The 16,261-nt window shown below is 45.5% G+C and overlaps 1 protein-coding gene across 19 annotated transcripts in view; it reads right to left on the minus strand.

Moving 5' to 3' along the window:
• RBFOX1 (RNA binding fox-1 homolog 1) overlaps positions 1–16,261 on the minus strand; it is a 1,470,150-nt gene that overhangs the window by 290,292 nt on the left and 1,163,597 nt on the right. Inside the window, exon 1 of one of the 19 annotated variants that reach the window (XM_063143457.1) lies at positions 8,549–8,614. The exons of 17 other annotated variants lie outside the window; for them this stretch is intronic. Coding sequence is in view for 1 of the 2 variants with exons in the window: in XM_063143443.1 (XP_062999513.1) it covers positions 8,549–8,553 (5 nt within the window). In the remaining variant the exon portion in view is untranslated. Of the gene's footprint in view, positions 1–8,548; positions 8,615–16,261 lie in introns of those variants that run through there. One more of the 19 variants, XM_063143443.1, reaches the window with a different exon arrangement.

Below are 16,261 nucleotides of genomic sequence, written 5' to 3' on the forward strand. Positions count from 1 at the left end.
TAGCGCAAAGAACGTTGGCTACCACTGCTATCCCTCATTATCTTATAGCACTCAGGCCATTGTAAAAGACTGAGGCCCATTGAACATGGTGGAAATAACCTCTGAAATATTGCTTTATACTGTATATGATGTGCAAGAAGTGAGAAACCTGTAGAATGATGATAGCTGTGGTCTGAAAATATATGGAGAGCCACAGGGTCCTCACCAGTGCCATAGGTCCTGGGGAGCTGTCAATTTCTCTCTCACAATCTAATAATCTCTCATTTATCAATGATATCCACCTTCACATGGTATGGGCTCACTTGGTGTTTGACCTTGGCAGTATTCCAGATCCCACCATCAAAATCTAATTGAACATGGATTTTGATGGATTCTCCATGAACGACACTCCTCCTCAGCTGCCCCTGCTGCTTTGAAGATGTCAAAATAGGACCAGGACTAGGTTTCCAACACTAAATTCTGTACTTGTGAAGTCTGGTTAAACAATGTGGAATACATACAGTCATGCCCACTCGGTATATATCACCCTACCAGGTACTGGAGATTAACAAGAAGTTATCTTGTGAGCCTCTAGATGGCATAAATACTTGCTCAGCACCTTGGGCATATTGGACTGACCCAGTATGGAAAGCAGAGAATGTCCGATCAGTAACAGGTTTGCAAGGCCATAGCTAGACCTAAGGTTTATCCATGGATCATCCCGGGGTCAAACCTGTTCATCTAGGTGACACACAGGGGATCCAGTGCTCAGGCAGGGGCGAACCCTGGATGATCCCAGGATAAACCTTAGGTCTAGCTGTGGCCCAAGAGAAAACTACTATAATAATGCTGACCTGGGGGGGGGGTATGTATATGTGTGTGTGTGTGTGTGTGTGTGTGTGTATGTATATCTCACACTTGGGAACCAATATGTAAACTGAAACTCAGGCCTTAGATAGACCTAAGGATTATCCCAGGCAAATGGAGGGGTCGTTCCCGCCTGCCCCTGGGATCCTCTGTGTGTCATTTGGATGTACAGGGATGATCCTGGGATGATCCCAGGATATAGGCCTGGTCTAGCCATGGCCTCAGGTATACTTTGAAATTCTCACTCGTGCAATTCAAAAATGCATAAATTATGGGGGGCGAAGCACACACAAAAATGTATATGCTAGAATTTAGGGATGTGCGAATCAGCAAAACCTGAGGTTCCTAAACTTCTCTGAATTCCAATTCGATTGTTCTGATTCAGATTGTGAGCTTTGTTGTGTGTTGTTGTTATTTTCACATGAAAATCCATGCATATTTTAGTATATTCCCCCCCCAATTTACTCATCAGTTGTGCAGATCTTTGAAGTGAATACAGTCTTCTTCCAAATATTAAAGTGGATTTGTGTGGATTTGCATGCACATTTTTTTTTTAAACATATGCATGCTTTTGAACACAATTGGGGGTGGAGGGGACTATACATCACATTGCAAGCTTGGAAACATAAAGATGTCAACCTCAGATTACATCTTCATCTGTGGCCTTAGGTAGATGGGGCTTTATCCCAGGGCAATCCTCCCTTGCCTTGGGAACTCGTCCTCCACTTTAGGCCCAGTGGAACGTGTGGCCGGGTGTTGCAGTTTGTCCTGGCTCCTCGTGGTTCCTCGAGCTCTGTGCCCTGTGTGCGGGTCTCGGCTCCTCACGAGGAACCACGAGGAGCCAGGGCAAACTGCAACATCCGGCCACATGTTGAGGGTAGGGTGGGGGGATTTTTTTTTAAAAAAAGGACTTACTTTTTTATATGAGTGGTCATGCACTCCTGTGTCTTAAAAAAAAATGGCGGCCACAACACCTCTCCCTCTGAGGTTGTCATACGCCACGTGGGAACAGAGGAGGAGATCTCACGTTAAAAATATTGCAGGATCTTCACCCCTCCATTGCGCAATAACAGGTAGGTCCAGCTGAGGCCTGAGTTCGGTCTGGAAGGTGTGAACCAGGTAAAATCCTGATCAAAAATGAACTGAAACGAATTTCTCATATATCCCTATTTTTAGTAAAAAATAACATTTTTTAAAAAAGCATTGCATTAGGAAAACAAATTGCAACAAAGAGATAGTCTATGGGGCAAAATACAGGCAAAACTGTATAGATTAAGAGTACACAAATTGTACTCTTAATATGTACACAAAAATGTGGACAGACATTAATCCAAACTTTTTTTTAAAAAAAGGAATCTCAGTGTTTGGGCTGAATTGAATTTAAGATTGCTGCAATGAGAAACGGAGCAAAACAGAAAGTGACAGAGTTGTCCATGCAACCTCCAAGGCGCTGTGAAAAGCCTTCTACTACCAACCTGCCCGGTCACTGAGGTCATCCGAGGGCCTGCTCCTGGTGGTCCCACATAGCTCCATCCTCCGATTGGAGTTCACCAGGGGAAGAGCCTTCAGTGTGGTGGCTCCCCTCCTGTGCAATTCCCTGCCTCTGGAGGTCAGGAAGGCACCAACCTTGTACTCCTTTCAGTGCCTTCTGAAAACCTCATCATTCCAGGAAGCCTTTCCTTAACGTCCAGCCAGGAGTCACTGTATTTGCTTCTTTTAAGATCTGTTTTAAGTGTTTTATTCTTTTTTTTTTATTTTTATTTTATCTTGTACACCGCTCCAAAATTTTCAATGGGGAGTGGTATCTAAATGTAAATAAATAAATAAATAAATAATGTGAAGGTTTACAGAACTGCGCTAATTCATTTTCTCTTGCCACTCCTGGATGATTGTATTCAAGCACAAAATTAATAATAATAATAATAATAATAATAATAATAATAATAATGTATCCTTAAAGCTTGATAGGGTGGGTGGTGGGTAGGGAGGGATACTGGATCCGTTAATAACAAATGCAGTTGTGTTTCCCATATATATTTCTAGATATCCAAGTACCTGGGGAAAGATGTCCAAATATATTGCAGAAAGCCAATATTCTGCCTGTCACCCTCCTATCTTTCCATGTGAAATTATTTACTAACTTGAATGCCTGGAGGATATGAAAAGTCCTGTTACTGAACAAAGTCTGGAAGGATGTATTTCTGGAAGCATGGTAAGGTTTCATACATTTCTTGATGCTCTCCTCCAGCAGTGCTATTTACTTAGACAGCTTTCAGTTTTCTCTTCCACTTCCCTGCCTCACTTTTGCTGAAGGTATCCTGGACAGAAACTTAACATACAGACAAGCCTTTAATGCTGGTGACAATGATTTCATACAGATGTACACCCCCTCCCAAGGAATTTAATGTCTTTTCTGGAACTTTATATAATTCCTTAAAAAAAAATGGCCAGATGTGCTTCACCTCAGAAATATCCAAATGCCGTTCCAATTTCAGCCTGTGAAAGCTAGTAGCATGATGTAGAAATGGCCAAATATCTCCCCTACACACGCACACAAAGGCACACATCATTGGTTTGGCATCTGGATACCTCCTGGCTGTCTTCACTCATATAAATCTGCAAGTGTATCAAGTATTCTCTTGAAACCCTATTCCAGGTTTACTTAGGGCCTTGCTAGACCCTACCTTTAAATCCGGGCATGTAGAGGGGCCAGCCCATGCTAGAAGTAGCGACGGCTGTCGCTCCTGTCTACACGCAATACAAGACAGGGTCTAGGAAAGCCCCGTCGCATCTGCCATTTTTTTTTTAAAGGAGCACACCACCGCTAAAGGTTGGTGTTTTTTTTTAAAAAAAAAACTGGGGGCCCTTCTCCCCCTTCCCCCAATTTCCTCCCCCCATGATCTCCCCTGGCCCCCGATCCCCCCCGGATGTCCCCAGCCTCCGTTTCCCGCCACCGCTGATGTCTCCAGCCTCCGTTGCCCACTGCCGCCATGTCCCCCAGCCTGTGATGCCTGCTGGCAGCAGCGCAGCGGGCATCATAGGCCGGGGGACATTGGCGGTGGGGGGAAACAGAGGCTGGGGACATCGGTGGTGGCAGCGGGAGCGCTGCAGCCCGTCCGCCGCTTTTCCTGGCTACTCGGACGTAAATGCAGTAGCCGGGAAAAACGGCGGACCTGGCTACACGCCTGCGGTCTCAGGCTCAGCCCAAGACTGCAAGAAAAACCAGGGTAAAAGAGGTGCCGGTTCACCCCTGCCTGAGCCTGGGATACCCTGTGCGTCATCTGGACGCACAGGGACGAGCCCGGGCCTTGCACTGGGCTAAAGCCTCATCTAGCAAGGCCCCAAATGTCTGAATTTCAGAGAATGGTAAGGTGAGATGGAGTATTTTCTGTGGGGGCACTGAGGTTGTGGAAACTTACATGGACTAATTTTTACCACCTTTCCCCTTCCTTCTGAGATTTTAGGCATCGCGGGAAAACAGTGTTATTTCAGGGGTGCGATGCATTTGTGGTTTAACGCTGGTGACTATACTGGCTCTTGGTTAGTTTGCTTTTCAAAATCAGGAGTGGTGGTGGTAAACCACTTTGTGGCCCTATTTTGGGTCAAAACACACTTCTTCACTTAAAAATCAAAATATTTTGACCTTCCCCTGAAGTCTCTCAGCTGTTGTTTCACCGAAGGAGGAACTGTAAAACTGAGTTTGAATCTAGCTGAAATTTCAGTGGTAGCCCTGCCCACTTAGCCATCAGACACTCATAGGGCTCATCTACACCAAGCAGGAAATCCCACTATGAAAGCGGTATGAAAGTAGTATATAAAAGGCAGGAGCCACACGACTGCTTTGAAGTGGTACTGAAGTGGTACTGACAACTGTTGGAGCCCATTGACACAGACCATATACTGCTTTCCTACCACTTTCATAGTTCTATATCCTGCTTGGTGTAGATGTGCCATGGGCCCCAACAGTTGTGAGTGCACTTCAGTACCACTTCAAAGCAGTCGTGTGGCTCCTGCCTTTTATATACCACATTCATTCCACTTTCATAGTGGAATATCCTGCTTGGTGTAGATGAGCCCGTGGTCTACGAATACTCTCTCTGTTGTCTGTGAGTTTTCATCCCAGAGAGAGGTACAAGGGTGTGATCAGCACAGTATACAAAAGTGATTAGAGAGTCTCCTACACACACAAAGACACACACACACACACACACGTTTTAGGCTGCATTTTACTGTTTGTGTAGTATTTTAATCATTTTCTTTTATTTTACAGAGACACCTAATCCAAAATGGAGGGGAAGAGATGCTTACTTGTTTTTCACCAGAAAACTCAGTGTGTGTGTGTTTGTGTGTTTGCACACTAGGGGTGTACACAAATACCCCCAGATGTGAGCGCGAATGGAAGCACATTTTTCTCCCCGGCGGGAAAAAAAAGAAAAGAAATGATTGTGCTTTCCAAAACTTGCAATTGAGTTCAAAAATGTTTATATATTTTCATGCTTTAGTCCAAGGGGTGAAAGTGTGCCCTTTTAAATAAATAAATAAATGCGTAGAAATGCACACTTTCCATGTTAGAACTGCACACTTTTCCCATTCAAAGAAACTAAAAGACAAGTTGTAAAGGAAAATGGATTTTCGAGGTGGAGATTGGAGAATTGTGGCAACCTCAAATACTCCTGGTTTTCTTATCCCCAACACCCAAGTGGCATTCCTTCCCTTTGCCCTGTTTTGTGGTCCATTGTACTGGGAGAAATGGAAAAGAAAAATAAGTATGCCCACCTCAAGGGAGGGTTTTAGATTCTGCAGTTCTGAAATCTCCCCCAATCCACCCCCAACCCTGCTACAACCCATTTTTGTGCATTCTCTGAGGTCAGACTATTGATGGCAGGAGAGAAATGGTGCAGACATTTCTTTTCTTCACTGCATCTGAGGGACAGACGTCCCTCTCTGGCTGGAGAGAGAGAGAGAGAGAGAGAGAGAGAGAGAGAGAGAGAGAGAGAGAGAGAGAGAGAGAGAAATCTCCTCTGTAATCTATGGGCCCCAAGCCAGGGACCATATGACTGTATTTTTGTCTTTATTTTGCAAACCACCAAAGAATATATAAAATAGCCTGTGTACCATAACATAACATTTGGAACTAACAGTGAGTCCTGTGTTTGAAAGGGTTGGTGGGTAAAAACCAAAACATTCTGGTCTCCAAAAACCCAAACAATCCCCCGCACAGAATGGTAAAAAAGGAGGTAATTTTTCCATCCTCCTGTCTCTCTTACTGTCTTTTTCCAAGTTCCATCCAAGATTCTTTAGCATGTGTGCTTAATCTTTGGTATATTTTGATACACCTTGTTACCTCTTTGCCAGTTCAACATCGTCTGCAATGTATTCCATTTACAAGGTTTTTTTGGTTTGTTTTTTACAAAACCAGTTCTCCAAGAAGAAGGAGCTATAAAGCTAACAAGCAAGAATGGCTTTTCGCTCCTCTTTTTAACTTAGATTGAATTTATGTCGAGCCAATTCACAGACACGCACACCGGTAATAACCTGTGGCTTTGCCAAAGGAGAGAGAGAACGTGGGAGAGAGGAATCCCTATCTGTACACAATGCCATAGGAAGTATTGGACACAACACACAATGTTTTCTTTGTAGATATGGTCAAACATGATGAATGAGAAACATTCCGGCAGGTCTGCCCTGATACGGAGACATTTTTTCCCTGCTACTAAACAATTTACAATCGAAAGTGAGAAGAAAGAAGGCTGCTGATAAGAGGTGCCCCTATGGTCTGAAAAAACTCCCTAAAAAGAGTTACTAATTGTATTATTATTGTTGTTGTTGCTGCTGCTATTATTATTATTATTATTATTAATAATAATAATTATTATTATTATTATTATTTTAAGGATCTGAGATTTTGTTTACTAACTGACTCAGGTGTGAGCCAGTGGAAGGGTCATGCCTCAGTGGCAGAGCACATCCTCTGCATGCAGAAGGTCCCAGGATCAACCTCCAGCATTTCCAGATAGGGTTGGGAAATCTCTTTCCTGAATCCCTGGAGAGCTGCTGCCAGTCAGTGTCGACATTACTGGGCTAGATGATCCAAGGGTCTGACTCAATACTGGGTAGCTTTCTATGTTCCTATATGTCCACCCGCCGCAGTTCATAATAGATCTACGGCAGGCCAGGGCAGCTCTCCTGGAGGGTGGGTGGATCACCAATATGAGCAGAGTCTTCAGGTATGTACCATGGGTGGGCGGAGGGAGGGCAGTAGCTGACCATCAGCCCAAATTGGCCTGAGGTGGCCCAATCTGGTCCCAAACTGGATTCAGGTCAAGGCGGGCCAAATTGGCCCACTTCTACTCAGACCCAGGGTTCCGAACTGAGGCTGTGTACCCTCCAATTAATAATATGTCTTAATAATGAATACACACATACATTTGCCCACAATCCTACGAAAACCTACCAGGAAGGATGTCTGAGCATACTGACAGTGTAAAACTTTTGGCAATCCTCACCCTTTTCATTTTGTTTCAAAACTTTACCGAAGTCAGAGCTATGAATCTTTAAACCAGACAAAACAACCCTCTGATCATAAACAGAAATATATAAAAAGAAAGCTATAAAATCAAAGCTTGCAAATTTTTATTTCATTATTTATGCTACCTCTCTTGATTTGTGGTTGGGATCTGTCCCATGAATTTGATTTATCCCTATTTTCTGGGAGAACGTGATAAAAGTTCCTTCGTTTTACAAGCGGTAAATGAATCCTTCCCCCACAAAAACAAAACAACAACAATGTACTGTATATCTCATTTTCCAACAGATCCAACACTCCATCTTAGTCAAATAAAGATTTGCCATAGCCGCAATCTAAACCTTAGACTAATACCTGTCTTGAATGTCATGATAAATTATGTGTTTTGCAAAAAATAATAAAAATATATATAAAGCATAGCTTCATTCTTTTAGGATTTCATTGCAATAATGATCTGATTCAAGAACTTAGTCATGTACTGTATGCAGCCCATAAAAGACAGGGTTCTTGCAAAACCACTCAAGATTTATGGACCTGAGCTCAATGCTAATATCTCAAAATCCTCTAGAAGTCCTTGTTACAGAGCCTTCCCTGAAATTGCTATTGGGGTCACCACCCATGGATGTACTTCCCACAAATCTGATGGAAGTCCCAAACTTACTCCAATGAGTAGCTTTCTCTTCTCCTGACAAGGTCAACGGGTGATGCACAGAATAGATTGTGGTGAATACAGAAACTCCTGTACTTCTGCCAGCTACTCAATATCATACTGGCCCAATCGATAAAACCATCAACTAACCACTGCTAGATTCTGAATGGTATTTTAGTTAGTTAGTTTTATACCTTTAGACTGCCCAGTAACCACAGCTTTCTGGGCAGTGTACAGATAAATTAAATTTAAAAAATGTACAGTAAATGCTTACCCAGAATAAAGCAATGGTGATAAAACAGACTAAATAAAACCAGGTGCAAGGGGTAAAAAATAATAATGCAGCATATGATAAAACCAAAGTAAAACCCGCAGCAAAACTGAAATAGTGCAACGATCTAAAAGCACTCAAAAACTCCTTAAAATCACTGGGGGAATAAAAATATCTTGCCCTGGTGCCCGAAAGACCATAATATAGGAGCCAGGAGTGAAAATGCCCTGCCAACACTGAAAATGCCCTGTCTCACCTCATCAGCTTAGGACACCTTCTGGAGAGGCGCAAAACCAAAAGTGGCATTGTGTGAAATCTTGTGTTAAGTTTATTTGTGTATGTATCCAACAAGGACATTTCCTTTTCCCTCTAGAGTAAGCACGGAAGGGCCCCCAACCTGGATTGGATCTGAACATACACACCCCTTGTATCCACCCACCTCAACTCATCTGGCAGGAGCACCTGGAAGAGGGCCATAGACAATGACCTTAGGGTCCAGGTAGGTGAAAAGTAAGTGAACTGCAGATTCTGAAAAGAAGTTGGAGTCTAGATTTTGCCGGTGCACAGAACCCATTGGGTTTTCCCAGGCTTCACCCATAAATCAACAAGTTCTACCATAACTCCATTGCAGATATGGCAATTTCAGGGAAGAAAGATCTGGGTTAAATAGTAGGAAAAATGTCTTAACAGTAAGAGCTGGTTGACAATGGCCTTTGCTAGACGAGGAGTTAGCCTGGTGCGAGGCCCAGGCTCATCCCTATGCATCCAGGGGATCCCAGGCTTAGGAAGGGCTTGTGGCCCGGTATTTCCCACGGTCTTGGGCTGAGCCCAAGACCATGGGCATGTAGACTGGTCTGCCGCTTTTCCCGGCTACCACATTTACTCGTGAGTAGCCGGGAAAAGCGGTGGATAGCGTGCAGTGCTCCACAGGAGTGCTGCGGCCATCCGGGCAGGGTGAGGAGATGGGGGGAATTGGAGCCAGGGGGGATGGGGGGGAAACAGAGCCAGGGGGGATGGGGGAATCAGAAATCATGGGCGGGGGGAGGGGGATCAGAGATTGAGGGCAGGGGGGAATGGAGCCAGGAGGAGTTGGGGGACTGGAGCCATGGGGAGAGGGGGGACATCGGAGCCAGAGCGGGGGGGGAATCTTGGGGGGAATCATGGCAGGGGGAAACAGAGCCAGGAGGAGATGGGGGGAAACAGAGCCATGGGGAGGGGGGACATCGGAGCCAGAGTGGGGGGACATTGGAGCCAGGGGGGAGCGAGGAACTCCTTTTTTTAAAACAAACAAACACACACACCTTACCTTTATCGGTGCGCTCCTGTGCACATGGCCCTTTAAAACTAAAAAAATGGTGGACGCGACAGGTCCGTACTGCAGCCCGTCGCATCTTACGTGTAGACAGGGGCGATGGCCCGCGCTACTTGTAGCACGGGCTCGCCCGTCCTCCTGCACAGATTCCAAGGTAGGTCTAGCAAAGCCCAATGTGACCTTCTTGGATGGGAGGTGGGCTCTCTTTTGGTTGAGGTGTTTAAATAGAGGATAGATGGGCAGATATCCCTCAGAAAAACATTGGTTGTATCCTGCACTGAGCAGAAAGTTGGACTAGACCCCAAGGTACCTCCAACTCTATGAGTAAAACAGACCTCCAATACTTAAGAACACACAACCATGCATCTAATCACAAATCTGAAGAGGATTTCATTGAATGAAAGCGTGCTCCTATTAAAACCAAACACAATGGTAAATAACTATCAATAATGCAGATTTGTCACACGGCACAGAGAAGCCCTTTCCTGACAACTTTGTGCATACCCGGCCCCTGGAGAAGAAAAACTTTCATAAAGTTTCATTAAACCTGTTATGAAATTTACTCTTGACCATCTCCTACGGGCCCTTCCGAGATGTGTGCTTGACAACAGCTTTTTCTCTTTGCCACTGAAATAAAACACGATTCCTATACTGAAAGGGGGTGGAGGGCAGGTGAGGAGAGAAGGGGAAAAATGAAATAATTCAACTATCAAGAGATAGCTGGTAGGGAACAGTACTGAATTCTAATTTATTTGCAGCATTGATAAAAACCATATGTTTCTATGCTTACAAAAATCAATGTGGCCTTGGATTAAATGGTGTGAGTTCGATATAATTTAGAGATATTTTAATCGTATCCCGCTGTCCATGGTCTATCGGGAGTGCCCCCTGCATCACATTAAATGGCAAGCCACATAGAAAGGCCTTCTCAATGGGGAAGAAGAAGGACCGAGGGGACAGGAGCAGGCAGAAGTAACATCGGGGCCTGCTCCTGCTGGACTCTTCCCCCCCCCACAGGGCAAACTGCCATCTTGGCCCTGTGGGGAAGAAGAATAATCGAGGGGACAGGAGCAGGCAGAAGTAACATCGGGGCCTGCTCTTGCTGGACTCTCCCCCCCCCCACAGGGCAAACTGCCATCTTGGCCCTGTGGGGAAGAAGAAGGACCGAGGGGACAGGAGCAGGCCGAGGAAACATCGGGGCCTGCTCCTCTTGGACTCTCTCTCTCTCTCTCTCTCTCTCTCTCTCTCTCTCTTTCTCTCTCCTCCCTCCCTCCCTCCTTGACTCCTTTTCCTTGTGTGTCATGTCTTTATTAGATTGTAAGCCTGAGGGCAGGGACTGTCTTTTTTGCTAAGTGTAAGCCGCTCCGAGAGCCTTTTTTGGCTGAGGAGCGGGGTATAAGTATGATAAATAAATAAAATAAATAAATAAATAAATAAATAAATGGCTATTTCCCGTCATTGGGACTTCCTGTCTTTGGAGGACGGCCAAATCGAGTGCCTAGTCATTTTCCAAAGGTGAAGTTAAGCACTTTTTTCTTTCTTTCTTAATTAAGCTCAGAATATAAGTGTGGGTCTGATTTACGATCTTAAAATACCGACTTTAGTTCCGTGAGCTTTTTTTTCTATGCTTTGCTTCAGTGACCAAATCCATCCCTTTGAAACAAGGGTACAGACATCATGGGACCAATTAATGAGATTCAGAAACGTTTCATGGTTCAGAATGTAGTGACTCAGCTCCTCGTAGGTATATGTGTTGAAAGGACTGCAAAGTGGCTCACAGGAGTAGACATTAAAATAATGAGGGCATGTCCTTATACAGGACTTTGTGCGTCCCATGACAGTAGATTTGTGTATAATTATTTATATTATTCCATCACGGTGGTATCGTATTTTCAGAGCACTTATCAACAAATGCAGATATGTGGTTTTTGCCATGCTGGTTAAATTAATGTCGTCTAATTGTCCATCATGTACTCTGTGTGTGACAGAGGGGTAGTTCTTTATGTACAGGAGAAATGGGTTCTCTTTGCATGCTCTGCACCAAAATGGATCTCCTGTGCTTACATTGGAAATGTGCAAGAATCCACTTGCACATTGGCACTACCTGGCTTTGTATAAGGGGAGGATTTGTCCCTCCCTCCCACTGAGCTGTGATACAGGGAGGGACAGGCCAAAGTGGCAATGCTGGATCACTTGGCCAATGGAAAGGTCAGGGCAGTAGCCCCTCCTACCATAAAGCTTCTATTAGGAACATAAGAACATAAGAAGAGCCATGCTGGATCAGAGTGAGGGTCCATCTAGTCCAGCACTCGGCTCACGCAGTGGCCAACCAGCTGTTGACAAGGCAGGTAACAGCGCCCTCCCACCCATGTTCCCCAGCAACTAGTGCACACAGGCTTACAGCCTCGGATACTGCAGGTAACACATAACTATCAGGGCTAGTAGCCTTTGATAGCCTTCTCCTCCTGGAATTTATCCACCCCCCTTTTAAGGCCATACAAATTGGTGGCCACCACTACATCTTGTGGTAGTGGAGGAGCATGGGTGTGTGGGTGATATATAATACAGGATGGTTTTGCCTAGCAGTGTCTCTATTAGCGATGGAGCAAAAATCTGCCTGGCCCAGCGAGGGCAGTGGAGGCCCCTGTGTCCGGCCCTCCTGGGTCCCAATGGACACACCTGGCAGAGTTTTGCCCAATTGCGGGCTGCAGGACAAAGGGGGTGAAGGTCCAGGTGGGTTTCAGTTCTGCCCTGTCCTGTGCCTACTCGTTGTCCTTTCCCCTGATGCGTTAATGGCAGCCACCATTAATGCAGCGGGGGGGGGGATAGTGTCCCTAGCTTTTGGGAAATTAAATGGCTCTCCTCTCCTCCTGCCAATGGGATCTTAATCGGCGGGGGTGGGGGGAGAAGGCAAAGTCCACTTTCTGAGGTCTCTGAAAAGAGTGCAATTCCCCCGGCACACTAATGGCTAACACACACACACACCCAAAAATAAATAAAAAGTATGCATGGATTTTCATACAAAAACAAGAAAGCAAAGCTTGTCACCTGAAATGGATTAGAGTCAGAATGAGCTCCAAGATAGAACTTGGGTTTTGCTGATTTGCACATCCCAACTTAGAAGGGTAGGAGAAACACTCATCACAATGATGCCAAGACATGGAGTAAATTGAACATGACGTCACAAAGGGAAAGGCAGCACGTTGATATGGGACGGCAGTTTTCATAGAGACCCAAGTTCCTTAATGTAAACAAAAAAATGCATGGAAACTGGCCACATTTATGCCCGGGCTGTCACTAATGACGTGGTTCCTCTTTTCCCTCTTCTCTGTCTGAGGACCATGGCCAAGTGGAGTGGCACAACCATGTTATGACCCCTTGGACTATGCAGGAAGTCTGCCATGGTACCCTCTCTTTTCTTCATCAGCCATTCAGACATGAACAGGAGAAGGTCAAACTGAACATATGTGTATGGAATGTAGGGATCAATGGAAATGGATGTGTCTTTTTAATACCCAAAGAATGCTCCATGTGAATGCAATCGAGGGGAGACGTGATAGCACTCTTCAAATACTTGAAAGGTTGTCACACAGAGGAGGGCCAGGATCACTTCTCGATCCTCCCAGAGCGCAGGACACGGAATAACGGGCTCAAGTTAAAGGAAGCCAGATTCCAGCTGGACATCAGGAAAAACTTCCTGACTGTTAGAGCAATGCAACAATGAAATCAGTTACCTAGGGAGGTGGTGGGCTCTCCCACCCTAGAGGCTTTCAAGAGGCAGCTGGACAAGCATCTGTCGGGGATGCTTTAGGGTGGATTCCTGCATTGAGCAGGGGGTTGGACTCGATGGCCTTGTCGGCCCCTTCCAACTCTGCTATTCTAGGATTCCATGATTCTATGAAATTCCCAAGGAAATGTAGCATTCAGAAACTCAAATTCCACATGTCTCTGTGACCATCTTTGCTCGAATTTAAACAATAAAAAATGCAGAATTAGTATGACCATTGTATGTGGCTACCAGAGACAGGGCCTTAGCTAGACCTGTCTGTTAGTCCACGACAGAGGAGTGAAGATCTTGAGATGGTTTTATCGTGAGATCCCCCCTCAGTTTACACACGGCGCGTAACAACCTCAGACAGAGAGGCGTTGCGCCTGCCATTTTTTATTTTTGTCTTAAAGAGGCAGCAGCGCAAGAATACTCATGCACAAAAGGTAAGGATTTTTTTTAAAAAAAAATTAATTTCCCCACTCCCCCCACCCCACCCCAATGGGCGCAGTGCTCCTGAGGAGCTCTGCACCCTGTATGTGGGTCCCGGCTCCTTGCGAGGAACCACGAGGAGCCGGGACAAACCGCAGCACCCGGCCACATGTTCCGCAGTCTTGGGCTCAGCCTTAGACTGTCGAAAAACTTAGCCTAAAGTGGAGGACAAGATACCAGGGCAAGGCAGGGGTCATCTGCAGTGTTGGACTGGGAGTCAGGAGATCTGGGTTCTAGTCCCCACTCGGCCATGGAAACCCACTGGGTGATTTTGGGCCAGTCACATACTCTCAGCCCAGCCTACCTCACAGGGTTGTTGTTGTGAGGATAAAATGAAGAGGATGAGGATTATGTACACTGCCTTGGGCTTCTTGGAGGAAAAAGGTGGGATATAAATCCAAACATAAAAAATAATAAAAAAATCAACCCTCCCTGATCCTGGGATCCCCAGTGCATCATGTGGACACACAGGGATGACCCCGAGGATCACCCTGGGATTCCGCCCGGTCTAACTATGGCCAGGGTCTTTTCTGTGATGGCACCCTAGTTGTGGAACTGTTTACCCACTATGGTACATTTACTAACTTTTTTTTTTTATTTTTATTTTTTATTTAAGGATTTTTATGCCGCCATTCAGCCAAAAAAGGCTCTCACAGCGGTTTACAAAAGTATTTCTTGACAGTCCCTGCCCACAGGTTTACAATCTAAAAGACATGACACAAAAGGAAAGGGGATTGGGAGGGAGGAGGAGGAGGGGGGAAAGGAAAGGAAATTCAGGCACTGCAATCTTAGTTGCGAAGTTCAGCAGTTACAGTTGACAGCAGGAGGGAGGGGGCTCTGAGCTGGAGCTGGAGCCAGGCACGGTGGAGAGGTGCCTGGCTGCTGCTTCCTCCCTCACTGGTGGCCTCCGCAGTGACAAACTACCGACATTGTCATCTTTTCAAGCCACGCTAAAACTTCTCCTACTCTCCTGACTTTTTGATGATAAATAAAATGGACTGATTAGTACTTATTGCCTACTGTAGCTACTCCTGTGTTGTGTTCAGATAGTTTTCATGGGTAGTTTTGTATCGTAAAACAGGTAGTGTAAGCTGTCTTGAAGGCCAATGCTGATTGGAAGGAGTGGCAGGGCTTTCAAATAAATAAATACTCCATACATTTAAAAACAAACCATTTTTATTTATTTTTTGCAATCCTATATCCAATTAACTGGATGTAAGCTCCATTTAACTCCATGGGGCTTCCTTCTAGGAAAGCATGCATAGGGCTGCATTCAACATCTTCACCCTGGGGCTAAGCACACAGGTTTGGGTAAGCCTGCATGCCACTGTGATTCAACTGTTACTCCTATTTAGGACTCCCTCCCTCCCCCACCCCCAAAAAAGTAATATCACAGATCCCAATATTACACATTAAAATCAATTGGAATATGATCCCATCATCCTTAACCATCATGATGTCTGGGGATGGTAGGAGTTGTAATCTAACATATCTGGATGGTACCAGGTGAGGTAAGGGTGGGCATGTTAATATTGCAATTACTACCGAAATAACCTCTCCCCACATCTAGGCTAGATTTTCATTTCAGGATGTCCTCCGGGACCCAGTTGGGTGCCCATGATGCATTCACAGGCCAACCCAGCAGCTGTCCGCCCTCATCTGGAGAAAAGACCGGAGAAACAGGTTCTCAGGATGCAAAGGATTTATTGATAAAAAGCCTGACATGTTTTGGCCTGTGTCCTTTCAAAGGCCTTCTTCAAGACTTGTCAGAAGATGTCTGCAGTTTTTCCTCTAACAATAGACTACGTCCTCTGATCATCGTTGGTGACTGACAATTTTCAGAGGACATAGACTATTGAAGGAAAACCTGCAGACATCTTCTGACAGCCCCTTGAAGAAGGCCATTGAAAGGACACCAGCTGAAATGCGTCAGGCTTTGTATCAATAAATCCTTTGCATCCTGAGAACCTGCTTCTTCCTTCTTTTCACCCGCTGTCATCTGGAGCCTGCATTGTGTGCAATAATGGAGGTTCTGGAAATTATGGGTTTTCTCTGTTACTTAAATAGCAGCCAGAAAGGCCCCATTTACACTAGGGCTGTGCACAGACCCCCCCCAATCTGCTTCGTGGCCCGATCCAAAACTTCCAGATTGGGCCCGATCCTCTTCAGGCCGATCCGCCTGTCTCCCGCTCCACAAAGTGAGAACTGGCTCAGCCGCCGCCGCCACATGGATGGCGCCGGCGCCAGGTGAGACAACCCCCACCCCCTTACCTGTGTCCGTCATAGCAGGCTTCAATTGAGGCCCCAGCTTGAAGCCGGAAGAGGCCTCGGCCTTCAATTCTGGTTTCCACCAGGCCGCAATTGAAGCCCGCGATGGACCGCGATGGATGCAGGTAAGC

This window comes from Elgaria multicarinata, chromosome 17 (assembly GCF_023053635.1).
Source record: "Elgaria multicarinata webbii isolate HBS135686 ecotype San Diego chromosome 17, rElgMul1.1.pri, whole genome shotgun sequence".
Lineage (NCBI taxonomy): Eukaryota > Metazoa > Chordata > Lepidosauria > Squamata > Anguidae > Elgaria > Elgaria multicarinata.